General features: G+C 37.3%; 1 protein-coding gene across 9 annotated transcripts in view; it reads left to right on the top strand.

Annotated features, from left to right (window-relative positions):
- Positions 1 to 27,053, top strand: part of SPIRE1 (spire type actin nucleation factor 1) — a 204,532-nt gene that overhangs the window by 77,957 nt on the left and 99,522 nt on the right. For all 9 annotated transcript variants that reach the window (XR_013381082.1, XM_077899888.1, XM_077899880.1 and 6 more), the window contains exons 3-4: positions 3,786 to 4,019; positions 26,440 to 26,565. Coding sequence is in view for 8 of the 9 variants with exons in the window: in XM_077899888.1 (XP_077756014.1) it covers positions 3,786 to 4,019; positions 26,440 to 26,565 (360 nt within the window). In the remaining variant the exon portion in view is untranslated. The remainder of the gene's footprint in view (positions 1 to 3,785; positions 4,020 to 26,439; positions 26,566 to 27,053) is intronic.

Here is a 27,053-nt window from a genome sequence, read left to right on the forward strand (position 1 = left end):
CCTTTTTAAAAAAAAATATTCATTTCAGAGAGCTTAAGTTGAGGGCAGGAGCCCAGAAGCATAGGGAGAAGCAGACTTCCCCCTGAGCAGGGAGGCCGATGCTTAAATGACTGACCCACCCCAGATGCCCCTGTGCTGTGCCCTTTATATAACTTATTCACTCCATAACTGGAAGACTTTACCCCCCATTCCCTTTCACCCATTGTGTCTATCCCCCAATCCCTCTCTCCTCTGGCAACCACCAATTTGTTCTCTGTATTCATTTGTTTTGTTTTTTAGAGTGCACATATATGTGCATTCACACCGTATTTGTCTTTCTCAGTCTAATTTATTTCACTTAGCTTATTAATACCCTCTAGGTCCATCCATGTTGTTGCAATGGCAAGAAGTCATCCTTTTTTATGACTGCTATATATGTGTGTGTGTGTGTGTGTGTGTGTGTATGCATGTGTGTGTGTGTATATGGATGGATGTCTGTCTCTCTATATCTCACACACCTTTCTATCCTTGGACTCTTAGGTTGCTTCCATATCTTGGCTATTGTACATAACTCTGTAATAAACAAAATGGTACATATATCCTTTCAAATTAGTGTTTTTATTTTCTTTGGGTAACTATGCAGTAGTGGTATAACTGGATTGTATGGTAATTCTATTTTTAATTTTTTGATGAGCCTCCACAATGGGTATACCAATTTACACTCTACCAACAGTGCATGAGAGTTCCTTTTTCTCTATATCCTCGCCAACACTTATAATTTCTTGTCTTTTTGATTTTAGCCATTCTGACAGATGTGAGGTGATACCTCCTTGTGGGTTTGATTTGTGTTTCTCTGATGATTAGTGATACTGAGCACTTTTTTCATGTATCCGTTGGTCATCTGTATGTCTTCTTTGGAAAAATGTTTATTCAGGTCTTCTGCCCTTTTTTTGATGTGGAGTTGTATAAGTTATTTATATATTTTGAATATTAACTCCTTATTGGGGATGCCTGGGTGGCTCAGGGTTTGGGTGTCTGCCTTCGGCTCATGGCGTGATCCTGGCATACCGGGATCAAGTTCCTCATTGGGCTCCTTGCATGGAGTCTGCTTCTCCCTCTGCCTATATCTCTCCCTTTCTTTCTCTGTGCCTCATGAATAAATAAATTCAATCTTTAAAAAAAAAGTCTGAGGCTCAACCCCTTATTGGATATATCCAATATATATATTTGCAAATATCTAGTATCTAAATAGGTTGTCTTTTTGTTTTTTTTTGTTTTTTTGTTTATTTTTTATTTTTATTTATTTATTTTTTTATTTATTTTTATTTATTTATTTTTTGTTTTGTTGTTTCCTTCATTGTGCAAAAGCTTTTATTTTGATGCAGTGTCCCGATTGTTTGCCTTCAACTTTGAAAATAGGAATCAGAGTTCCACGTCAGACCATACAAACCAATGAAAATATTCTGTATGTTCAGTGAAAAGTAGTAAAAACCTGTATTGTTTAAAAACCAGAGATCAGGGACACCTGGGTGGCTCAGTGTTTTGAGTGTCTGCCTTAGGCTCCAGGCATGATCCCGGAATCCCCGGATCAAGCCCTGCATCAGGTTCCCTGCTGGGAGCATGCTTCTCCCTCTGCCAATGTCTCTGCCTCTCTCTGTGTGTCTCTCATGAATAAATAAATAAATCTTGGGGAAAAAATTGAATTAATTTACATTTAAATTAGTTTAAGTTTTAAGTCTTATATTCATTTTGAAACTTTGCTGAGAAAATATTATTCCACTTGATAGGTAGATTTCAGATTTTGTGGAGATTTATTGAGTGAATGCCCTGAATGCTTTTAAGGAGTGAAGTATATGTGATGACAATGACTGTATTGTGTTTGGAACTCATCTTTAAAGCTTGTGACTTTTCCTTTTCTTTGATACCACCTAAACAACTTTTTAAAAAAGACAGCATTGATGATGGCTACCAGTGGGATACAGAAAAGGATAGATCTGTTTGTTCGTGGGGGGCAGTGGGAGGTAGCTGGATAAACTAATCACTAATCATTGATACTCATTTTACAGAGAAGAGAAATCAAGACTAAAATAAAAAATTTGCCCTAAGTCAGATGGTTAGTGGTAAAAGTTGGGATTTAATCTTAAATGGTTATTGGTAAAAGTCAGCATTTATTTTTTTTTTAAGACTTTATTTATTTATTTGAGAGAGAGAGATAGCAAGAGAGCCGGGAGGGAGGTGCCAAGAGGGAGGGAGAAACAGCCTCCCCAGGGATCACGACCTGAGCTGAAGGCAGACACTTAAACAACTGAATCACTCAGGTGCCCCAAAAGTCAGCATTTAATCCTAAATATTTGGCTTTGTTGCCTGTGTTCTTCCCCACAAAATAGCTAAGGTGAGATGAGCCATTAACATTGCAAAATAGGGATCCCTGGGTGGCGCAGCGGTTTGGCGCCTGCCTTTGGCCCAGGGCGCGATCCTGGAGACTCGGGATCGAATCCCACTTCGGGCTCCCGGTGCATGGAGCCTGCTTCTCCCTCTGCCTGTGTCTCTGCCTCTCTGCCTCTCTCTCTCTCTCTCTCTCTCTCTCTCTCTGTGTGACTATCATAAATAAATAAAATTAAAAAAAAAAAACATTGCAAAATAAAACAGAAGGGTTGGTTATATGTGATTTTTTTTCTAAGAAGAAAAGAAAGGCTCTGCTGAGGAATAAAATAGAATTCCATATATTGGCAAAAGTCTAGAGCTTTTGTGAGGGTGCTATTAGACAATGGAGTCTACCCAATATTCCTAAATCAGGTTCATATTTCGAGAAGTAATATTGATGGAGGTGTGGGGGTAGGGTGGACTACTTGTGGACTACATTGAAATCAGAGTTTGAAAAAGTCTTTCATTTGTTTGCATCATATGAGAGATATGTTATAATAATTAATTGGAACTCAGCAATATGTATATGGATGTATATAGATTTTTTAGTTTCTGTTTAAGCTTAGTTAACTGCTACTAATATTTGAGCTTTCAGTCTCTCAGATCCCTAGTATTTCTATGAAATAGACTTTATAAACACTGGTGTAAGAGTGCTGAAAGAATACATTCTTTGAGAGCTCTATCTTATCTCAGAAATATCTTTTGGAAATGTGGAAAATCAACCTGGTTAGTATTTTATGTGAATGGATAGTGTTAGTTTTAGTGTATAGTATAAATATAAGAATAATTTATAAGTGAATGGGAATACAGCATTTGATAATAGTTCATAGATTTTCAGCTACTAGTGAAAGGAATAAGGAACTAAAATACTCTTGGTTTTGTGATTTGTTCATAGTCCTAATATGGCCTTTTATGATTGAATTATAGCTCAAAAAACCACTTTCAGATATCATATACTCCTTAATATTACATGTAATACACCAACTTAACTGCACATTGTATCTTCAGTTGACTTCTGCATTTTCCTTTTTATAGAGTAGATAGCAATTGTGATCCACTAATGTATATTAAGATTCTGAATCTGAAGTATCACAGCTGATTGTTTTACTTTGTAAATGTATAAACAAATGTTTTCTTAAACAAAAATAGTTTGTGTATTGTTTTACCCTGGATTGAAGAAATCACACAAAATATCCATCTGGGATTTGCTTTTTTTAATGCGTAGATAAGACTTTTAAATATCTTCTCAAGTCTAATTTGTCACCTGTTTCTGAAATGGAATAGATCAAACCTAACTTAAATGTCATATCAACTATTTTATGCCTTACAGTTAGTTCTGTAAAGCTGTTATCTCCATTAATAACCTTCCTTACTGTCCCTAGGTTATTGAATCTCTGGGAATTGTTATTTATAAAGCACTGGACTATGGTTTGAAGGAGAATGAAGAAAGGGAGTTAAGCCCCCCACTGGAGCAGCTAATTGATCACATGGCCAATACAGTAGAAGCTGATGGGAGCAATGATGAAGGCTATGGGGCTGCCGATGAAGGTCTGGAAGATGAAGAAGATGAAAAGAGAAAAGTCTCAGCCATCCAATCATACAGAGATGTCATGAAGGTAAAGGGGCAATTTACACAGTACTTGTTTTTTTAAGAGTTGTTATTTCACTTTAGACTTGTAACTGTAGTGAAAAACTGGTGGTTACCTGAGGAGGAGGTAGGTGAGGGATGGGGTGTAAAAGGTGATGGGAATTAAGAAGGGCACGTGTGGGCAGCCCAGGTGACTCAGCGGTTTAGCACTGCCTTCGGCCCAGGGCGTGATCCTGCATGGACCCTGCTTCTTCCTCTGCCTGTCTCTCTGCCTCTCTCTCTCTCTCTCTCTGTGTGTGTGTCTTTCATGAATAAATAAATAAATAAAATCTTTTTTTAAAAAAGGGTACGTGTTGAGATGAGCACTGGGTGTTGTATGAAGTGTTGAATCACTAAATTATACACCTAAAACTAATATTACACTGTATGTTAACTAGAATTTAAATAGAACTTTTTAAAAAAGCATATGAGAAAAAATAAGTTATAAACCGGAAAAAAAGAAGTGAATGGGAATACAGCATTTGATAATAGTTCATAGATTTTCAGCTACTAGTGAAAGGAATAAGGAACTAAAATACTCTTGGTTTTGTGATTTGTTCATAGTCCTAATATGGCCTTTTATGATTGAATTATAGCTCAAAAAACCACTTTCAGATATCATATACTCCTTAATATTACATGTAATACACCAACTTAACTGCACATTGTATCTTCAGTTGACTTCTGCATTTTCCTCTTTATAGAGTAGATAGCAATTGTGATCCACTAATGTATATTAAGATTCTGAATCTGAAGTATCACAGCTGATTGTTTTACTTTGTTTTCTTGACTTACTTGGTGACATTTATATGTAATGAAACAAGTTTATAGTTGGAATTGAAATTTTCTCCTTAGTTAAACTTCCTGTGTACTTGAAGGACATAATTTCTACAATGCTAAATGCGCAGAGATCAAAATTAAGATTTGTCAGTTTAGTTTTAAAAGAGCATCTGTATATTATGTTAACTAGATTTTGTAAGCAGTATTGTTATCTATCGCCTGTTTTCCAAGTTTTTTTTTAAGCATTGGATGGGAATAGAGAGGAACCTTGAAGACAGTACTTTTCAGCTGTATTACAGCATATCCTGCTTCTTGTTCCTTCTTAAATGATAAATCTCCCTGGGAACTCTGGAATAAGACTCTACAGTTAGGATGCTTATGAAATTCAGATGTATTCTTTAGCTCTTTTAATACTTGCAGTGCTTTTCATTTTAAATCGGTAGCCACACAGGCAAAATCCTTATATATGTACAAATTGAAATTTTATACATTTTATATTTTCTAGATGTTAAAGTATATTTTGAAATATATAAAGGCCAGATAAAACTTTTTGTAACTCATAAATGACCTACTTGTTCCATTGTAGACCAATGATAATGATAAAAAGTGAAGAGTAAAAGATTTTTCCATTGAGACATAAATCTACTACTAACACCTTTAAAAAGCTTTTTGGTATAGAATATATTGGGAGCGGTGAAATCGAGGAGAATACCCACTTGACCAGTAGAATGATAGATGTCATAGCTGGATTGCTCTCTTATACTGCAGATTTAAGAAGATAAGGGCTAGAGATTTATTGGGATCTTAGAGTTCTTATTCAATAACATTGAATATGTTAATTTATAAAACAAAAATTCTCGGGACATTCAGCAATGTGAACCAGTAACTTTCATTTCATTTTATTATTTTTTAATTTGAGCTACTTTGGCCTCCTGCCTACCTATCTTACTGCTATCAGAATATGAAAAATAAATAATTAAAAGGGTGTTTACATATCATAAAACTATCCATTATTCATGGCCATATAGTGATACTTGGAGTCTGTGGTTTGATAAGTGGGTTGAAATCTTCAGTTAGCAAACCGACTTCTTGTTTTCTTTGTTGGAATAGAAGACAAGAATTAACTGAAGGAATAGAGCTGCCTTTTCCTTGTTTGAAGCAGAAATATGAAACTATGTTTGAATAATATAAATAATAGACTATTTAGTAACTTGGAGACAGCTTGTTTTTAATTCTTAGTGAATGAGACCACTTTAGTATGTAACTTTACCCTGCATAATCATTCTTATTCTACATATTTTAATTTATGTTTTAACATGATATTAGTTGAAAAGTGCTTTCACATTTGTTGTTCTCTGAGCCTTGTGATAATACTTTGAGGTAGATTGGGAAGGCATTTTTATACCCATTTTACACATAGAAGAACTAAAGCTCAAAGAGATATGTGACTTCTCCAGCTTCATAGAACTGAGAAAGTGAGAAGAAGCGTACCTGGTGGTTAAATTCAGAGGCTTACATTCTGGTAGGCCTGATTATGCCATTTTCTTCATACCAGCTGTTGTTGTCCTGGGTTATTTAATCCTATGATCCTTACCCTTTTATAAAGTGAGAATAATATCTGCCTGATAGAATTTTTTTCTTGTAAAATTAGATAATATAATCAATATCAAATATCTAGTATAGTCCTTGCCATGAATAAAAATTTAATAGCACTTACCATATGCCAGGCATTTTTCTGGGCATTAGGGACATAGCAGCAAACAACATGCAAATGATCCCTACCTTTATGGCTCTTAATTGTAATGGAGAAAAACCGAATATAAACAAATAAAGCATAAACACATATGTTTTATGACTCATTTCAGGGCTTTTTGCCCCTGCATATAAATCAGAATGAATTGCAGTCACAAATTTATGTCAGAGATAGAACATGTTCTTCTCTTAAATTAAGACTATAATACCTCTAAAACATTTTCCTTTCAATTTAAGAATTTCTTGAGAAACATAGATAACCAAGTGTTTAATAATGTCAAGAAGCATTAAGGAAAGTTCATTTTTAAAACTTATGTTCGGGCAGCCTGGGTGGCTCAGCAGTTTAACGCCACCTTCAGTCCAGGGCGTGATCCTGGAGACCTGCGATCGAGTCCCACGTTGGGCTCCCGGCATGGAGCCTGCTTCTCCCTCTGCCTGTGTCTCTGCCCCTCTCTCTCTCTCTGTGTCTCTGTCTCTCTGTCTCTCACAAATAAATAAATAAAACTTAAAAATAAAATAAAACGTATGTTCTTGGTGCTCTTGGGTGGCTCAGTTGGTTAAGTGTCCAACTCTTGATTTCAGCTCAGATCACAATCTCAGATCATGAGATTGAGCCCCCTACCTTCCTGCATTGGGCTCAGTGTACTCAGTGGAAAATCTGCTGAAGATTCTCTCTCCCTCTGCCCCTACCCCCCGTGTGCATGCTCTTGCTCTCTTTCTCTTTTTTTTTAAAAAAATTACTTTCTTATCTGTAAATACATTCTGGAAAACATTCAATTAACATGAGTCAAAAAGAAGAGATTGGGGATCCCTAGGTGGCTCAGCGGTTGAGCGTCTGCCTTCGGCCTGGGGTGTGGTCCTGAAGTCCCGGGATCGAGTCCCACATCCAGCTCCCTGCATGGAGTGTGCTTCTCTGCCTCTCTCTCTGTCTCTCATGAATAAATAAAATCTTTAAAAAAAGAGAGAGATTGGTAGATGTGAAGGGAAAAGTGGTGATGATGGAGTGTGAAGTGTGCAGGAATGGAAGATCAAAGAAGCAGGATTAGGGATAATGGGAGAGTAAGACTTGAAACGGTGGATAGAAAGGGCAAGTTAAAAAAAGTGGTATAGAATCTAGAAAAAGTACCTGAGAAATGACTGAAATTAATATGAGAATAGTACATGGAGTTCTTCATTTGAACTGAATGTAAAATTCTCAGTTTATTTATATGCTTATTTACCTTTTGAAGTATTCAGTAAGCATTTAGTGTGCCTTCTTTGTGCTGAGTGCTCTGTCAGCAGTATGTTGCTGAGAATAACTAGGATTAAGTGCACCCCTATGAGGTATTAAAGACTAGGTGTGTAGGAACATACTAGCCCATGCACTATGTTTGTGCAAATTAGCAATAGGCATTCCTTCTTGAAGATACTTCACATCCATCTGTAAGAAAATTGTTGTAAGTAGAAATTTGCAATGTCTGTGATGTGGAGGATGTCCTTGTAGATATAGCACTCTCGTGAACATTCGGGACCTACCAAAGTGGTGGTCCAAAACATGTACATGAGATGCTAAGGGAGCACAGAGAAAGGCACCAAATTCAGCCTGGTGGATTCTGGTGTTCTTATATAATCCAGTCCCCCTAATAATTGGGGAATGCATGTAAAGCAGTACCATATGCAACTCTTTTGCAAGCAAGAAGTTACTTTTTTTGGAGAAGCTGGCCAGGTGCATGGGCTGGCACCTGAGCTCTCTTTACCCTGGTAAACGCCAGGGTAATGGATGGAGATGTGCCATCCTCCGTTCCCTCCGGGGTAGGCAACCCCAGAAGTGCGGGTCTAGCAGCACAGGGCCCTCGATTGGAGGGCAACCCCAGCGGACAAAGCCAGCTATGCTCAGTTCCCTTCAGAAGAGGTAGACGCTGGGAGGACACAGGACAGCAAGAACTCTCCTGCCACTGGGTGACCTTTAATTTGTGCAGATCAGGGCCTCCACGCCTGCCCCCAGGAGGATCTAGGCCAGTGTGCACTGAGAGACTGCAGTTCAGTACACGTGGAGCTCCGGGGCTGGAGATTTGGCCACAACTGTTTTAATTGTTTTCTTTTCCCCTTTCACCTGGGAGAGGTGTGGCTTCTAGGGAATAAAGGCCTCACAGGACAAATAGCTCACACTGAGACAGGCCACCCAGCAAGGGGCAGAGCATCTCTGCCCAGGCACAGACATCTGAGAATCAGCGCAGCAGGCTCCTCCCCCAGAAAATCAGCTGGAAGAACAAAGGAAGACCATTCTGCACTGGACAAAATGACTAGAAGGAAGAATCCACCACAAAAGAAGGAACCAGAAGTAATACTCTCTGCCACAGACCTGCTAGAAATGGATTTAAGTAGCATGTCAGAGATACAATTCAGGAGGACAATTATAAAATTACTGGTGGCTCTGAAAAAAGCATAAAGGACTCCATAGATTCTGTTACTGCAGAACTGAGATCTAACCAGGCCAAAATTAAAAATACTTGAACTGAGATGTAGTCTAAACTGGATGCCCTAACTCCTAGGGTTAATGAGGTGGAGGAGAGTGAGTGACATAGAAGGCAAGTTGATGGAAAGGAGGGAAGCTGAGGAAATGAGAAAAACAACCCACAAGAAAAGGCTTCAGGAAATAAATGATAGCTTGAGAGGGAATAATATTTGTCTTATTGGGATTCTAGAAGAGGTAGAGAGAGAGAGGACCACAAAGTATATTTGAACAAATCATAGCTGAGAATTTCCCTAATCTGGGAAGGAAACAGGCATTCCGATCTGAAAGAGAGGACCCACCCAAAATCAACAAAAAACTATCAACAGCCCAACATATAATTGTAAAGCTTGCAAATTTTAAAGAGAAAACTCTAAAAGCAGCTTGAGACAAGAGATTCTTATATGGGGAGAAATATCAGATTAACAGCAGATCTCTCCACAGAGACCTGGCAGGCCAGAAAGGGCTGGCATGATCTATTCAGGGTACTAAATGAGAAGAACATGCCGCCAAGAATACTTTATCCAGCAAGGCTGTCATTCAGAATAGAAGGAGAGATAAAGAGCTTCCAGGACAGGCAGAAACGGAAAGAATATGTGACCACCAAACCAGCTCTGCAAGATATATTAAGGGGAACCCTGTAAAAGAAAGAGGAAGCCCAAAGAAACAATCCACAAAAACAGGGACTGAATAGGTATTACGACACACTGAATTCATACCTTTCAATAGTTACTCTGAATGTGAATGGGCTAAATGATCCCATCAAAAGATGCAGGGTCTTGGACTGGATAAAAAAGGAAGACCTATCCATTTGCTGTCTACAAGAGACCCATTTGCTGTCTACAAGAGACCCATTTGAGACCTAAGGACACCTCCAGCCTGAAAAAGAAAGGGTGGAGAACCATTTACCATTCAAATGGTCCTCAAAGGAAAGCTGGAGTATCAATCCTCATATCAGATAAATTAGATTTTATACCAAAGACTGTATAGTAAGAGATGAAGAGGGACACTATATCATACTTAAAGGGTCTATCCAACCAGAAGACTTAACAATCATGAATATTTATGTCCCTAATGAGGGGAGCAGCCAAATATATCAATTAATAGCCAAAATAGAGAGATACATAGATAATAATACATTAATAGTCGGAGACTTCTATTATGGCACTTTCAGCAAAAGATCTTCTAAGCAGAGCATCACCAAAAAAACAACGGCCTAGAATAATACACTGGACCAGGTGGATTTCACAGATGTATACAGAACATTCCATCCGAACGCACCTGAATACACATTCTTCTCAAGTACACATGGAACTTTCTCCAGAATAGACCACATACTGGGTCACAAATCAGTTCTCAACTGATACCAAAATTTAGGATTGTCCCCTGCATATTTTCAGACCACAATGCTTTGAAACTAGAACTCACTCACAAGAAATTTGGAAGAAACTCAAACACTTGGAGGCTAAAGAGCATCCTACTAAAAGATGAATGGGTCAGCCAGGAAATTAGAGAAGAATGAAAACAATTCATGGAGACTAATGAAAATACAACTGTTCAAAATCTTTGGGATACAGCAGAAGCGGTCCTACGAGGGAAATACATCACAATACAAGCCTCCTTCAAAAAATTGGAAAAAACGCAAATATACAACCTAACCTTGCACCTAAAGGAATGGAGAAAGAACAGCAAATAAAGCCTAAACCAAGCAGAAGAGAGATCATAAAGATTCGAGCAGAAGTCCATGAAATAGAGACCAGAAGAACTATAGAACAGATCAATGAGACCAGGAGCTGGTGCTTTGAAAGAATAAGATAGATAAACCCCTAGCTCCAGTCTTATTAAAAAGAAGAGAAAAGACTCAAATTAAAAAAAATCACAAATGAAAGAGGAGAGATCACAGCCAATACCAAGGAAATACAAATGATTAAAAAAAAAAGGATTTTATTTACTTAGTCATGACAGATACAGAAAGAGAGAGAGAGAGGCAGAGACACAGGCAGAGGGAGAGAGAAGCAGGCTCCACACGGGAGCCTGACGTGGGACTCGATCCCCGGTCTCCAGGATCACACCCCAGGCCTAAAGGTGGCGCTAAACCACTGAGCCACCAGGGCTGCCCAATACAAACGGTTTTAAAACCGTTTTATGAGCAGCTTTATGCCAACAAATTAGGCAATCTGGAAGAAATGGATGCATTTCTGGAAACCTACAAATTACCAAAACTGGAACAGGAAGAAGTAGAAAACCTGAACAGGCCAGTAACCAGCAAGGAAATTAAAGCAGTCATTAAAAACCTCCCAAGACACGAAAGTCCAGGGAATAGATGGCTTCCCAGGGGAATTCAATCACATGTTTGAAGAAGAAATAATAGCTATTTTACTAAAGCTGTTTCAAAGGATAGAAAGAGACGGAATACTTCCAAACTTGTTCTTTGTGACCAGCATTACCTTGATTTCAAAATCAGACAAAGACTCCACCAAAAGGAGAACTATAGACTAATATCCCTGATGAACACAGATCCAAAAATTCTCACCATGATACTAGCCAATAGGATCCAACAGTACATTAAGAAGATTATTCACCATGACCAAGTGGGATTTATCCCCGGGATACAAGGCTGGTTCAACACTCGTAAAACAATCAATGTGATTGATCATATCAGCAAGAGAAAAAACAACAACCATATGATCCTCTCAATAGATGCAGAAAAAGCATCTGACAAAATACAGCATCCATTCCTGATCAGAACTCTTCAGAGTGTAGGGATAGAGGGAACATTCCTCAGCATCTTAAAAGCCATCTATGAAAAGCTCACAGCAAATATTCTCAATGGGGAAGCACTGGGAGCCTTTCCCCTAAGATCAGGAACACGACAGGGATGTCCACTCTCACCACTACTATTCAACATAGTCCTAGAATCCTAGCCTCAGCAATCAGGCAACAAAAAGAAATAAAAGACATTCAAATTGGCAAAGAAGTCAAACTCTCCTTCTTTGCAGATGACATGATACTGTACCTAGAAAACCCAAAAGACTCCACCCCAAGATTGCTAGAACTCATACAGCAATTCAGCAATGTGGCAGTGTACAAAATCAGTGCCCAGAAATCAGTGGCATTTCTATACACTGACAATGAGGCTGAAGAAAGAGAAATTAAGGAATGAATCCCATTTATAATTGCACCCAAAAGCATAAGGTACCTAGGAATAAACCTAACCAAAGAGATAAAGGATCTATGCCCTAAAAGCTACAGAACACTTCTGAAAGAAATGAGGAAGACACAAGAGATGGAAAAATATTCCATGCTCATGGATTGGAAGAACAAATATACTGAAAATGTCTATGCTACCCAGGGCAACTTACACATTCAGTGCAATCCCTGTCAAAATACCATGGACTTTCTTCATAGAGTTGGAACAAATCATCTTAAGATTTGTATGGAACCAGAAAAGATCCCAAAAGCGATAGGAATGTTGAAAAAGAAAGCCATCGCATCCCACTGCTGCCACCAAAAAAAAAAAAAAAAAGAAAGAAAAGAAAACCAGGGATTCCTGGTGGCTCAATGGTTGAGCATCTGCCTTCGGCTCAGCGCATGATCCCGATCCTGGGATCGAGTCCCACATCGGGCTCCCTGCGAGGAGCCTGCCTCTCCCTCCCTGTATGTCTCTGCCTCTTTCTCCGTGTCTCTCATGAATAAATAAAATCTTTAAAAAGAAAAACAGATCTGGGGACATAATAATGCCTGACTTCAATCTGTACTACAAAGCTATGATCATCAAAACAGTGTGGTACTGACACATAGATCAGTGAAACAGAATAGAGAACCCAGAATTGGACCCTCAATTCTGTGGTCAACTTATCTTTGACAAAGCAGGAAAACTATCCACTGGAAAAAGGACAGTCTCTTTTCAATAAATGGTGCTGGGAAAATTGGACAGTCATGTGCAGAAGAATGAAACTGGACCATTCTCTTACACCAGACACAAAAATAAACTCAAAATGGATGAAATATCTAAATCTGAGACAAGATTCCATCAAAATCCTATTGGAGAACACAGACAACAACCTTTTTGAACATGGCTACAGCAGCTTCTTGCAAGACACATCTATGAAGGCAAAGGAAACAAAAGCAAAAATCAACTATTGGGACTTCATCGAGATACAAATCTTCTGCACAGCAAAAGAAACAAGAAAACTAAAAGACAACCTACAGATTGGGAGAAGATATTCACAAATGACCTATCAGATACAGGGTTGGTATCCAAGACCTATAAAGAACTTATCAAACTCAACACTTAAGAAACAAACAATCCAGTCATGAAATGGGCAGAAGATATAAACAGACATTTCTCCAAAGAAGATCTACACATGGTCAACAAGAACATGAGAAAATGCTCCACATCTCTTGGCATCAGGGAAATACAAATCAAAACCACGATGAGATACCACTCACACCAGTGAGAATGGCGAAAATGAACAAGACAGGAAACAACAAATGTTGGAGAGGATATGGAGAAAGGGAAACCCTCTTGCACTGTTGGTGGGAATGTGAACTGGTGCAGCCACTCTGGAAAACAGTGTGGAGGTTCCTCAAAGAGTTAAAACTAGAACTGCCCTGTGACCCAGCAATTGCACTACTGGGTATTTATTCCATAGATACAGATGTAATGAAATGCTGAGATACCTGCTCCCCAATGTTCACAGCAGCAATGTCCACAATAGCCAAACCGTGGAAGTAGCCTTGATGTCCTTCGACAGATGAATGGATAAAGATGTGGTCTCCATATACAATGGAATATTAGCCTTCAGAAAGGACAAATACCTATTATTTGCTTCGACGTGGATGGAACTGGAAGGAATTATGCTGAATGAAATAAGTCATTTGGAGAAGGAGAATCATCATAAGGTTTTACTCATATGCAGAATATAAGAAATAGTGAGAGAGACTATAAGGGAAAGGAGGGAAACTGAGTGGGGACAAATTAGAGAGGAAGACAAACGACTCCTAACTCTGGGAAACAAACAAAGGGTTGAAGAATGGGAGGAGTGTGGGGGGATGGGGTTACTGGTTGAAGAGCACTAAGGAGGGCATTTGATCGGATGAGCACTGGGTATTCTGTTGGCAAATTGAATTTAAATTTTAAAAAGAACGGGAAAAATTCATTTCTTGATAACTGAAATAATGGTAAATTTTTTTTACTTAATTGAGAGCTGCACTGTAAATGTTCATAGTCCTTATATAAAATAATTTGGCAATATATTAAAAAGCCTGAAACTGTTAAAAATGTATAATAACAAAAGGCTAAGAACATCCTAAATGTTCGTTAATAGAGGAATAGTTGAATTAACTGTGGTATAGCCAATTAGTGGAGTATCTGAAGGGATATAGGTATCCAAAAGTATTGAGGAAAGATCTCTCTGGGATATATTTTTGTGAAAAGAGAAGGTCTGTAAAAGCATGTATAGTATGCTTGCATTTGTTTAAGAAAAGATACGGATAAGAATATGTTTAATGGCAGTTGTTTATATTTTTTTAAAAAGAGGAAAGATAAACCAAACTTAAGAAGTTAGCTATAGATAGAGAAAAGGAACAGAGCAAAAACTGGGACAGGGATTAAAGCTAAGCATTTATGACTTTGCTTGATTATGTAGATTTAATTACAAATTATATAAATGTTTCACACAATTATAAAATTAAAAAAATATATTTATATATATATAATTCCCCCTGAATGCAAGGCAAATTGAACATAGCTATTATCCTGTTGGAGACATAACCACATAGAAAGACCTCCAGAGCAATAACCATATAGTAGCAATGAGCCCAGCTCCCACCAGGTTATGTTCTCTAAGGCTCACTCCCCACTAAAAGAATCCCAGGATTCCTTAGAGAAATGGCTAATTCCGGATCTGCGAAGGCAAGGTCTGAAATAGCCCGAAACGACTTGTCATACCAGAAAACAGACTATCCGTGGTTACTAGATTGTATAAAAAGGACTCAGAAGCCAACACGAAGAGGTTCCCATTTGTCAAAGATGGAAGAATTTGATCATCAGGAAGAATAACAGCTGTGATGGATTAAAACACGTCAAATATTCTGATTTCTGTGAACACATACTTGATAGTAAGACCCTCATTGGGCACCTTTAGAGGCTTGTTAGGGAACCAACTTATTTCAAGAATTGGCAAATAAATGGAAAGCATATTCATCCTATCTTTTCCATACAAACCAGCACCTTAGTTTTGTAAAGTTTCTTTTTATAAAAGTATTCCAGCTAATATGTGAAAATAGAATGATACGAGTTGCAAAATGGTGATTTCTAATTCCAGAGAAAGAATAGCAGTAATGATTGTGGAATCAGTAGAGACCAGCAGACTATGTACTGCTGATGGAAGTTTGCAACACCACTTAGGAAGTGTTCTTGCCAAATCAGCAGACAAAAAAAAAAAAAAACAACAATCTTCTCTAATCAAGCCTCTAGATCCAAGTAGAGTTTACGGGAAATCCAGAGGACGTAGAAGCATTTTAAATAACGCCATATGGATGCAATCAGTGAAATTCAGATTGTGGGAAACTCTGTAGGACAAATCATGTAATTTCTATAGTAAATAAACTCAAGATATGTGGAAAGAGAGAAAGGAAAAACTTAGATTAAAAGAAACTTGACACATAGCATCCAGTTGCAGTAAGTGGACCCAAATAGATTCCAATTAAGAGAAATAAATTGTAAAAATGTGTGTACATATTTGAGGTAATCAGGAAAGTTTGACCTCTTATGTTATACTTGATGATATTAGAAATTATTTATATATTTTTATAAGATTTTGGGGCACCTGGGTGGAGTATTCAGTTAAGTGTTGGATTCTTGGTTTTGGCTCAGGTCTGATCTCAGGGTCGTAAGATGGAGCCCTGTTGCTAAGTGTGGAGTATGCTTGGGTTTCTCTCTCCCTCTGCCCCTCCCGCATTAAAATAAGTAAATAAATCTCTTTTAAAAATTTATTTTTAAGTAATCTCTACACCGAAGGTGGGGCTGGAACTTATAACCCCGGGATCAAGAGTTGCATGTTCCCCTGACTAAGCCAACTAAGCACCCCAGAAATTACTCATATTTTTAATATGATGGTACTATTATAGTTATTTTTCAAAGAATGTATGAGACACAGATATTTGGGATTTGCTATCCTGGAGGGTAGGGCTGAGCAGGTGAGGAAGGTAGATTAAGATTGGCCATGAATGGATCATTAAAGTTAGGGGATGGGTATATGCTGATTCATATACTGTTGACCTAGTTTTGTTTTGAAGTTTTTTCGTATAAAAAATTAAAATATGGGGCAGCCCCGGTGGCGCAGCGGTTTAGTGCTGCCTGCAGCCCAGGGCGTGATCCTGGAGACCCTGGATCTAGTCCCATGTCAGGCTCTCTGCATGGAGCCTGCTTCTACCTCTGCCTGTGTCTCTGACTCTCATTCTCTCTCTGTGTGTCTATGAATAAATAAATAAAAAATCTTTTTAAAAAATTAAAATATGTAAAAATATCCAGAATAATCATTGATGATAGTAATACTAATGTTAGAAATATTTCAGAGAGGTAAGTTTTTGGTAGTGCAGTGCCCCGATACAAGCAAACACATCTACGCATATGCACCCTTCACACATTTGGGTCATGGAGCGGCATTCAGTGTTCTATGCACATGGGCTCTGTGGCCTAGTGTCCCCATCCCTGCCACCTGTGATCACATGCCAGGGCCCTGGAGGGGTAGCCACCAAGGTTTCCACCAGTCCGCAAGTAACAGCATGGCAGCCATCCCCTCCAGCGGCTCTCACTCATGGCCACCCATGACTTACCAGCACAGCTGGGGTTCCACATCCAACCCAGTAACAGCTCCAGCAGAAGTACAGAGTATCCTGTGGAAGGCATCCCTCACTACCCAGAACTCCCCAAGGCCAAGCAGTCCCTGGTGGACAAACTTCTTTATCAAGAAGTCCACACTCTCATTCATGGCTACAGTGTTGGGTTCCCCACAACCCTCAGAAGCTTCCCAGGCCTCCAGCAGGACAATGACCTGTGACTGAGTTCTGGAAGCCATGAGGAAGCAGCCTGGCGGCCAGCCTGGCAAAGCCAACCCTGGGCTCCAATCCTCAGTGGCTACTGCCAGGCTTCAGAAGGTACTAGGTTCATCAGAACCCCTCCCCTTCCCTCCCTGTAGACTAGGTAGGCTGCAGCAAGCAGAAGCAGTTTGACTTTTTTATATCAAAAGAGCAAAACACCAAAGAGGAAGTTGAGAGAACCCCACTCTTCACTACCCAAGCCATAAGCTTTTCCTAGCACCTTATAACTGTGTGCCTTGCACCAAGTGGAAATTAATCTCCAAGCAGCCAGTTAAAAGAAGAAGAAATTTTAAATTGAGATATAATTGACATATTATGTTAGTTTTAGGTATACTGCTTAATGATTTATGTATATATTGTGCAATGGTTTTTGTGATACGTCTAGTTAATATCCATCCATACATCCACACATAGTTACACATATTTTTTCATGTGATAATTTAAAAATTTACTCTCTCAGCAACTTCCATATATACAATACTGTATTCTAACTGTGATCACTATGCTGTGTGTTACATCCTTAGGACTTAGTTATTTTATAATGGTAAGTTTGTGCTTTTTGACCTCCTTCACCCATATTTCCCAGGCTCCTCCTCCCACCCCTATCTCTGCCAACTGCCTATCTGTTCTCTGTTCCAAAAGATTATTTTAAAGTTTTTAATTTAAATTCCATTTACTTAACATACAGTGTAATATTAGTTTCAGGTGTACAATACAGTGATTCAACATTTCCATACAACACCTGCTGTTCATCACAAGTCCGCTCCTTATCTCCATCACCTATTTTCACCCATCTCCCCACCCACCTCTTTGGTAACCATCAGTTTGTTCTCCATAGTCAAGAATCTATTCAAAGAGATAGTTTTTAAAAGAAGAAAATGTTACATGGATACACTGAAGATATGTTTTGCACCATTATTTATACTATTCTAAAATGAAATAAATGGCAAAGAAATGATGCATCATCTAGATAGACTATTATATATTTTCTAAAGTTATAATTCTGTGAGTTATTTAGCAATATGGAAAACTTCTGCTTTAATGAATGAACGAAACTGGTAATTTGAAGTAGTGTATTAGTGGTGGTGTGTGTGATTCATGGTGAATCATTTAGCTTTAGAAATTCCATTCCTTTTATTGTTTACCATTTATATAATACACAAAAGATTGTAAAATTTTAGTAAATTAAGTATGGAATTGGCTGTGAGTAGTATTATAAGCTATGCTTTCAGTGTTAATTCATAATTTAAAACAAAATGCATGTTTCTGCAAATACAAGCATAAGTTTACACGCAATAAGCCCTGCTTATAAAAAGCTAGCAGGTTTTTTGGTTTGCCTTGTAATGTCAAAATTTGTATACAATTTTGAAAACTCCTGGAAAAAGTTTAAGAATAGTACTGTAGAAAATGATTTCAAATAGAAACAAGCTTTATGCATTTAATTTTATTACAGCAAACTAGATTAGCCCAGTGCAGAGTTTTTCTTCATTTTCAAAATGTACATGTATTACAAATAGCTGATACAGGAGCCCCTGGGTGGTGTAGTTGGTGAACAACCCACTCTTGGTTTCAGGTCAGGTCATGATCTCAAGGCTCTGAGATGGAGCACCAAGTTGGGCCCCACGCTCAAAGAGGAGTCTGCTAAAGTTTCTTTCTCCCTCTTCCTCTGTCCCTCCCTGCACTCACTCTTGCTCGAATTCTCTCTCTCTCTCTCTCAAATAAATAAATAAATAAATAAATAAATAAATCTAAAAAAACACAAATAACTGATACAGGATAAATCTATTATTTTCATTTATGTATGTATATGACCTAGGTTTAATGGAGGATATACAAGGGAAGGCAAAATGTTTGTTTGAGCTTGTCATTACTGAATTAAGATCCCTGTGAACGTAGGTTAGTTAGGCGACCAATATTCATCAGTCCTATTAGACTACCGAGAAAGAAACTTCAATACTTTATACTTCAGAATGTTGTATTCTTTAAGTTTTGAAATTTGCTGGGAACATACTAATTTGTTTTTACTGATTTAGGCAAAAATTTAATAACTTATCCTAACTATATGATGCTAAATTTAGTGAAGATGTTCTTTGTGCAGTATTTTCTTTGTGTAGTTATTATGATAAATATATGATTACATTCATTAGGCAAAATGTTTTAGTTATAGTTTAAAATAATTTACTTAGGTTTTGCAAATAAAATGCTAAGCTTTGTGCACTGAACAGTTTTAAAAACATTTGAATTTCAGCAGTTGACAATAAAATATGGGGAAATCCTGGAGTCTAATATAATCAACAAAGAACTATAATATGATAAGTTCTAAAGATCTCAGAAGATATCATTTGGTTATGCCATTTTCTTTTCTGGGATGATAGAGCTTACAAACCTTGCATTTACATGTTTCTAAGCAAAGGGTGATAGATTACTAAATGCTTTGGAATTTAGAATTTAAGCAGAAACTCTATTCTCAATTGTGTCAAAGTTTTAAGAAAAACTTGATGTTCTGTATAGTGTTTTGATAACTAAATAGGGTAAAAAAAAGTCAGTGGATAATATATAGAATTTCTGAGTTATTGGCATACATCTTTGATATGATACAAATAAAATTTTTTTTCAGGGCACTTGGGTGGCTCAGTCAATTAAGCATCCAATAGTGAGCTCAGCTCAGATCTTGATCTCCAGATTGTGAGTTCAAGTTCCTTGCTGGGTGTGGAGTCTACTTTAAAAAAAAAAAAAAAAAGGAATTTTTTTCTCCTAGTTGGTGTATTCAAAAATACAGATACTACTAACTTATTTGACAAAAAAATTATTTTTTAAAGATTTTATTTATGCATGAGAAAGAGAGAGAGAGAGAGAGAGGCAGAGACACACAGGCAGAGGGAGAAGCAGGCTCCATGCAGGGAGCCCGATGTGAGACTTGATCCCCGGACCCCAGGATCATGCCCTGAGCCAGAGGCAGACACTCAGCCGCTGAGCCACCCAGGCGTCCCTTGACAAACTTAAAATGTTTCAAAATGTTAGAAAGTATTGTAGGTTGTTTTTTTTTCTAATCACATCTATCTAGACAAGATTTGCAAGTATTTTCAAGTTTTGTTGAAAATATATAACAAGGTCCTATGTGTTTAATGAAAACTTAAGAAAATTTATATGGGTTCTAGCAACAGTATTAATGATCCTATACAGGGAATCCAGATAATGGAGTTGTCAGATTGACTTAATATTTGTTCAGGATTCCAAGAGTCAGGTTTGAAACCTTAAGCAGAAAACTGGAAAATATATAAATAGAACCAAATGGAAATTTGGAATCAAGAAATAAAGTAACTGAAATAAAAGTTTAGTGAATGGTTTTAATAGACCTTTGAAGAGAAAGAATGAAATGAAATATTGCCAGTAGAAAATACGCAGTGAAAAAAAGAGACACAGTACAGAATAGAGGGTCAGATACAAAGGCATTACATTTAATTAAAGTCCTAAAAGGAGAGCAGGGAAGGGGCTCCTGGGTGGCTCAGTTAAGTGTCTGCCTTTGGCTTAGGTCAGGATCCCAGGGTCCTGGGATAGAGTCCTACATGGGGCTCCCTGCTCAGTGCGGAGTCTCCCTCTCTTCTGCCACTCACCCTGCTTGTATTGTGTGTGTGTGTGTGTGTGTGTGTGTGTGTGTCAAATAAATAAATAAAATCCTTTAAAAAAGGGAGGGGGGGAGAGCAAGGAATAGGGAGGATAGAAGAAGTATTTGAATACTAAAAATTAATACATACTGAGGTAATAACGGACATAGTAAATACATAATAGTATTTTCCAAAACTGTGGAAAACACTATGCCACTAACTCAAGAAGCTTTACAAATCAAGAGCAAGTAAAATAATATGAAAATAATTTAATTTCTTTATAAACTGAAAATCACAAATAGAAAATCTAAAATCTTAGAGGAAAAATTAGGCTGCAATGACTTCTCAATAGAAACAGTTGAAGCTGGAAGACATATGGAATAATATCTTCAAAGTTTTAAAATAGAACCTAACATTCTTTGCCTAGGAAAATATCTTTCAAGAATAAGGGTAAAATAGGGCACATGATTGGCTCAGTTAAGTGTCTGCCTTCTGCTCAGGTCATAATTTCAAAACCCTTGGACCAAACCCTGAGTTGGGCTCCCTGCTCAGTGGGGAGTCTGCTTCTCCCTTTCCCTCTATCCTCCCACTCCCCACTTGTGCACTCTCTCATGTATGCTCACTCTCTCTCTCAAATAAAAAAATAAAATATTTTTAAAAAGAAGAAAAGTAAAATAGCTCTTTTTCTGATTGATAAACAGATATCAGGAGTGGCCTAGAGTAGGAGTTGGGGAGTCATTAGCCCTTAGGTGGGATTTAAAGCTGGACTTAAAAAATTAGTCATAGAACAGACCAGTAGATTAAGAGAGAACATAGTCCAAGTCCTCCCTTGAAATAAACTGAAACCTAGCAAAGTCAGATTGTGTAAGGTCATATAACCTCATGTTGATAGATATAGGACAGAACCTACTCCTGCTAATTATGTTCCCCTTCCCCCATATTGTTCTCTTTTTTGGTTACTGTAAAAGATAGTTTTATTGTATACCATGCTGTATGCTTATATACTTTAAAAACATGTTTTTCTTTAATATAAAAGTAATACACATTCATTCTAGGTTAAGAGTGATATGATATACATTCATAAGAGCTTGGCTTCTAGAGGTAGACTGCTTGGATTCAACTCCCATTCTGCTGCCTAGCTGTGTGATTTGGGTAAATTATTTTAGCTGTTCTAAATCTGCTTCCATATCTATAAATTGAACTCTTGTAAGGATTAAATTAAATGATGCATTTAGGAGAAAGAACAAAAATAAAAAGTTCATGTACAGTGAAATAACCACTTATTTTTCCTCTATGGGACTATTTCTCCCTCTGTCTCAGTGGAGACTGTGGAATTTTGTTTTTCATTGTTAAGCTTTTAAAACATTTTAAATTGTGGTAAAATACACATACAACTTATCATTTAAATTATTTTAAAGTGTCCAATTTAGGTGCATTAAGTGTATTCACAATATTGTTAACCATCACCACTATCTAATTCCATAGCTTTTCTCTCACCTCAAATGGAAACCCCATAGTCATCACTTATATCCCTTGTCTTTCAGCTCCTGGCAAACACTAATCAGCTTTCTGACTTTGTGGATTTGTGTAGTCTGGGAATTTCATATAAGTGGAATCATACAATATATGACCTTTTGTATCTGGCTGCTTTTACTTATTAGTATAATGTTGTTAAGGTTCATCCATGTTATAGTGTGTGTCAGTACTTTATTCCTTCTTATCAATGAATAAGATTTCATTCTATGTATATACCACATTTGTTTTTCCACATACCAGTTCAGAACATTTAAATTGTTTCCACCTTTGGCTGCTATGGAGAGTTGCTGGTATGAACATCCATATACAAGCTTTTGTTTGAACACTGGCTTTCTATTCTTTTTGATCAACAGTTGACCCTTGAATAGTGCAGAGGTTAGGGACACTGACCCCCAGCACAGCTGAAAATTCGCATACAGCTTTTGATTCCTCAAAATCTTAACTGCTAAGCGTGCTGGCTATTGACCAGAAGCTTTAACATAAACACAATACATAGTTTATATATTATATACTGTTCCAATAAAGTAAGCTATAAAAAATGTTAAGGGATCCCTGGATGGCGCAGCGGTTTGGCGCCTGCCTTTGGCCCAGGGTGCGATCCTGGAGACCTGGGATCGAGTCCCACGTCGGGCTCCCGGTGCATGGAGCCTGCTTCTCCCTCTGCCTATGTCTCTGCCTCTCTCTCTCTCTCTGTGACTATCATAAATAAATAAAAAATTAAAAAAAAAAAAAAAAGGATTGCCTTTAAAAAAAAAAACGTTAGGAAAATCCTATGGAAGAGAAAATACGTTTGCAAATATAATGCAGTACTGTATTTATATTTTAAAAATCTGCATGTAAGTGTACCTGAGCAGTTCAAACCTGTGTTGTTCAAGGTTAATTATATTCTACCTAAGAATGGAACTGCTGGATCACATGGTAACTTTTTGACAAATCACCAAACTGTTTTTTGTTTTTAAAGATTTTATTTATTTATTCATGAGAGACACAGAGAGAAGCAGAGAGACACAGGCAGAGGGAGAAGCAGACTCCCTGCAGGGAACCCGATGCAGTACTCAATCCCAGGACTCCAGGATCACACCCTGAGCCAGGATCACACCCTGAGCCAAAGGCAGATGCTCCACCGCTGAGCCACCCAGGCGTCCCACCAAACTGTTTTTCATAGTGGCTGTACCATTTTACATTTCCACCAGCAACACACAAGGGTTCCATTATCTCCACATTCTCATAAACATTTATTTTCCATTTTGGGTTTTTGGTCTTGTAGCCACCCTACTGGGTCTGAGTGGTATCTCATTGTGGTTTTGACCTGCATTTCTCTAGTGACTAATGGTGCTGAGCATCTTTTTTATGTACTTTTTGGTCTGTTGTATATTTTCTCTGGAAATATGTCTGTTTAAGTCAATTTTTATTTTTTTATTACTTTTTATTTTTTTATAAATTTATTTTTTATTGGTGTTCAATTTGCCAACATATAGAATAACACCCAGTACTCATCCCATCAAGTGCCCCTCTCAGTGCCTGTCACCCAGTCACCCCCAACCCTGCCCACCTCTCCTTCCACCACCCCTGGTTCGTTTCCCAGAGTTAGGAGTCTCTCATGCTCTGTCTCCTCAATTTTTAAATTGGGTTGTCTTTTTGCTGCAATTAAGAGTTCTTTATAGTGGTGTCTTGGTTTTGGTCCAGGTCATGATCTCAAGGTTGTGAGATGGTGCCCAGTGTCAGGCTCTGTGCTCAGTGGGGAGTCTGCTTGAGTAGCCCCCTTCTACCCCTCCCCCTCTAAAATAAATAATCTTTTAGAAAGTTCTTTATATATTCTAAATATATAAAGACCTTTATCAAATATCTGATTTGCAAGTATTTTCCCCCATTATGTGGGCCTTTTAACTTTCTTGAAAGTATCCTTTGATGTGTAAAAACGTTTAACTTCAGTGAAGTCTAATTTATCCATTTTGTGCTTGTTGGTTATGCTTTAGTGTCCTATCTAAAAAATCATTACCAAATCCATGAACAAGAAAGTTTATCCCTATGTTTTCCTCTTGATCATGAAATCACTTCAATGTGTAAGTTTTGTTTTGTGAAACTGTTGTGTAAAACAGAGGTTTGCATGCACATAAATCCTTGTGTAAAATGAATTTACCAGTAATTACAGTAAAAAAGTATTTTGCCATATTATACATCATGTAATTAGAATTTAAAATTACGGGATCATTAGAGAAAGATGAAACTCTTAGTAGTTGTTTTCATGATCTTGGAAATGATAATTATATATTGGAAGCTGTCTTCTGTGTACAAAAATAATTGAGCAAAAATATACTCTCTGTTCATCGTTACTCTGTGAGACTAAGTTTTTTAATTCCAGGTAACATGTGTTAGTTTCAGGTGTACAACATAGTGATTCAGTACTTCCCATACATCACCCATTGCTTTCCACAAGTGTACCCCTTACTCCCACCCTCTCTCCTAAGTTTATCCTCTATAGTTAAAAGTCTATTTCTTGGTTTGCTTCTCTTTTTTTTTTCCCCTTTCCTCTTTTTGTTTTGTTAAATTCCATGTATAAATGAAATCATATGGCATCTTTCTTTGATCGACTTTACTTAGCATAATACTCTGTAGCTCCATTCATGTCATTGCTAATGCAAGGTTCCATTCTTTTTATGGTTGAGTAATATTCCATTATATAGCTTGTGAAATTTTTGCTTTTTATGCTTTCTCATATATCAATTCTTAGCCTTGTTTTGGGTACTTCAGAGAAAATTTCTTGCTGAAACCCAAGATATTTTTCTTGAGAAGAATATGCTTTATTAAAGATAGTAATCTAGTAAATTGCATATGATATTAATTGCAAATGAAAACAAAGGCCACATTATGAAGGATAATACAATCTACAAAGACATCTTTCACTCTCCAATGGATAGAAATCATTAAAATATATATTTTGGGGTCACCTGGGTGGCTCTGTTGGTTAAGCATCTGCCTTCAACTCAGGTCATGATTTTAGACACCCGCATGGGGCTTCCTGCTCAGCAGGGAGTCTGCTTCTCCCTCTCCTTCTGCCCCTCCTCCATGCTTGTGCTCTCTCTCATTCTCTCTCAAATAAATAAAATCTTAAAAAAAAAATAAAGTGTATATTTTCAGTAATTGTATTAATGTCAATTTTACCGAATATAGTAAAGAAGTAAGGGAGAACTCAACAGCTTTTTAAAGCAAATGAAGTACCTTAAAACATAAAGCAAATGAAGTACCTTAAAACATAAAGCAAATGAAGTACCTTAAAACATAACTATATAAATTATTACTTTACAAAAAGGTAAATTAATTCCCATACATTAGACTCTTGATAGGGTGTATTTCCAATGAATAAATTAAATGGTGTTTGTTTTTCCTAAATTGTTGTGCATGATGCTGAATTGCATCTCCTACCTACCAGTAGTTTTGGGCATTATGGACTATGTACAGTAAAGGACATTAGGACTGGAGCTACCACCAGTGGAGTTACTCTGCCCCCTGCCCTCTTTGCTCCACTTTCCATTTACTGATGCAACATCTTCCCAATGGGACACGTGCCATTCTGGCAGTCTTTTTACCACCTAACACAATTCAGCATATATTGGGTTGAGCCTAGGCTTTAAAATCCTGTAAGACTGTGTTTAATTCTCCCTCATGGCAGCTTTCTGACTGTGGACCCCATAAGTCCTCTTAGCCTCACTTTCCTTTGCTATAAAATGGAGATAATTCAGGGTTACACTGAAGACTGTTACTATGCTGTGTATATGACATGTCAAATACAGTGCCTGACATGGTAAAAAAATAAATGATAGCTATTAAAACACCTGTGTTATGATTAATACTCAGTAAATGGTAAGCTCCTTTTCTACTTGCAACCCTATCATTTTCAAATAGAAACTGATGAATTCTACTAAGTTCATCTGTGCTGTTGAGTGTTTGTAATTGGAGCACTTTTTCTATATAATTGTTTAGATTTTACTGATAGTTTTGTGATGCATTGGGTTTTGGATGATGGGAATTGCCTTGCTATCTGATATAAAAATACGAATATATGAGGTATATCTGTTTTTAAGGTACCAAAACCCCAAAATAATAAATGAGCATTATTATTTTATTTTCCACTTCTGTAGTTATGTGCTGCTCATCTTCCAACTGAATCAGAGGCACCAAATCATTATCAGGCAGTATGTCGTGCACTGTTTGCAGAAACAATGGAGCTGCATACATTTCTGACTAAGATTAAGAGTGCAAAGGAGGTGAGTACTACTCCTTTCATACTTTTGGCATTGTGAAAGATAAACCTGAATTTCAACACTGTCCATCATAATATTTAAAATATTTATTGTCATCCTTATGGTGAACATTGAAAATTATTTAGGAAAGAATCAATAGGCAAAATTGAATCTATTTTTTTAAATTGCAGTATAGTTGACATATATACAATATAGTGATTGAAGAAATCTGTATATTATTTAGTGCTCTCCTAAGTGTACTGTTAATCTCTTTCACCTCTATCACCAATTGTCCCACCCACATCCCTTCTGGCAATCATCAGTTTGTTCTGTGTAGTTAAGAGTATATTTTTTTTTTTGTCTTTCATTTCTTAAATTCCATGTAAGAATGAAATCAAATCATATTTGTCTTTCTCTGACTTATTTAGTTTGACATTATGCCCTCTAGATCCATCCATGTTGTTGCAAATGGCAAGATCCCATTCTTTTGTATAGCTGAGTAATACTCCCTT

This window comes from Canis aureus, chromosome 6, assembly GCF_053574225.1.
Source record: "Canis aureus isolate CA01 chromosome 6, VMU_Caureus_v.1.0, whole genome shotgun sequence".
Taxonomy (NCBI): domain Eukaryota; kingdom Metazoa; phylum Chordata; class Mammalia; order Carnivora; family Canidae; genus Canis; species Canis aureus.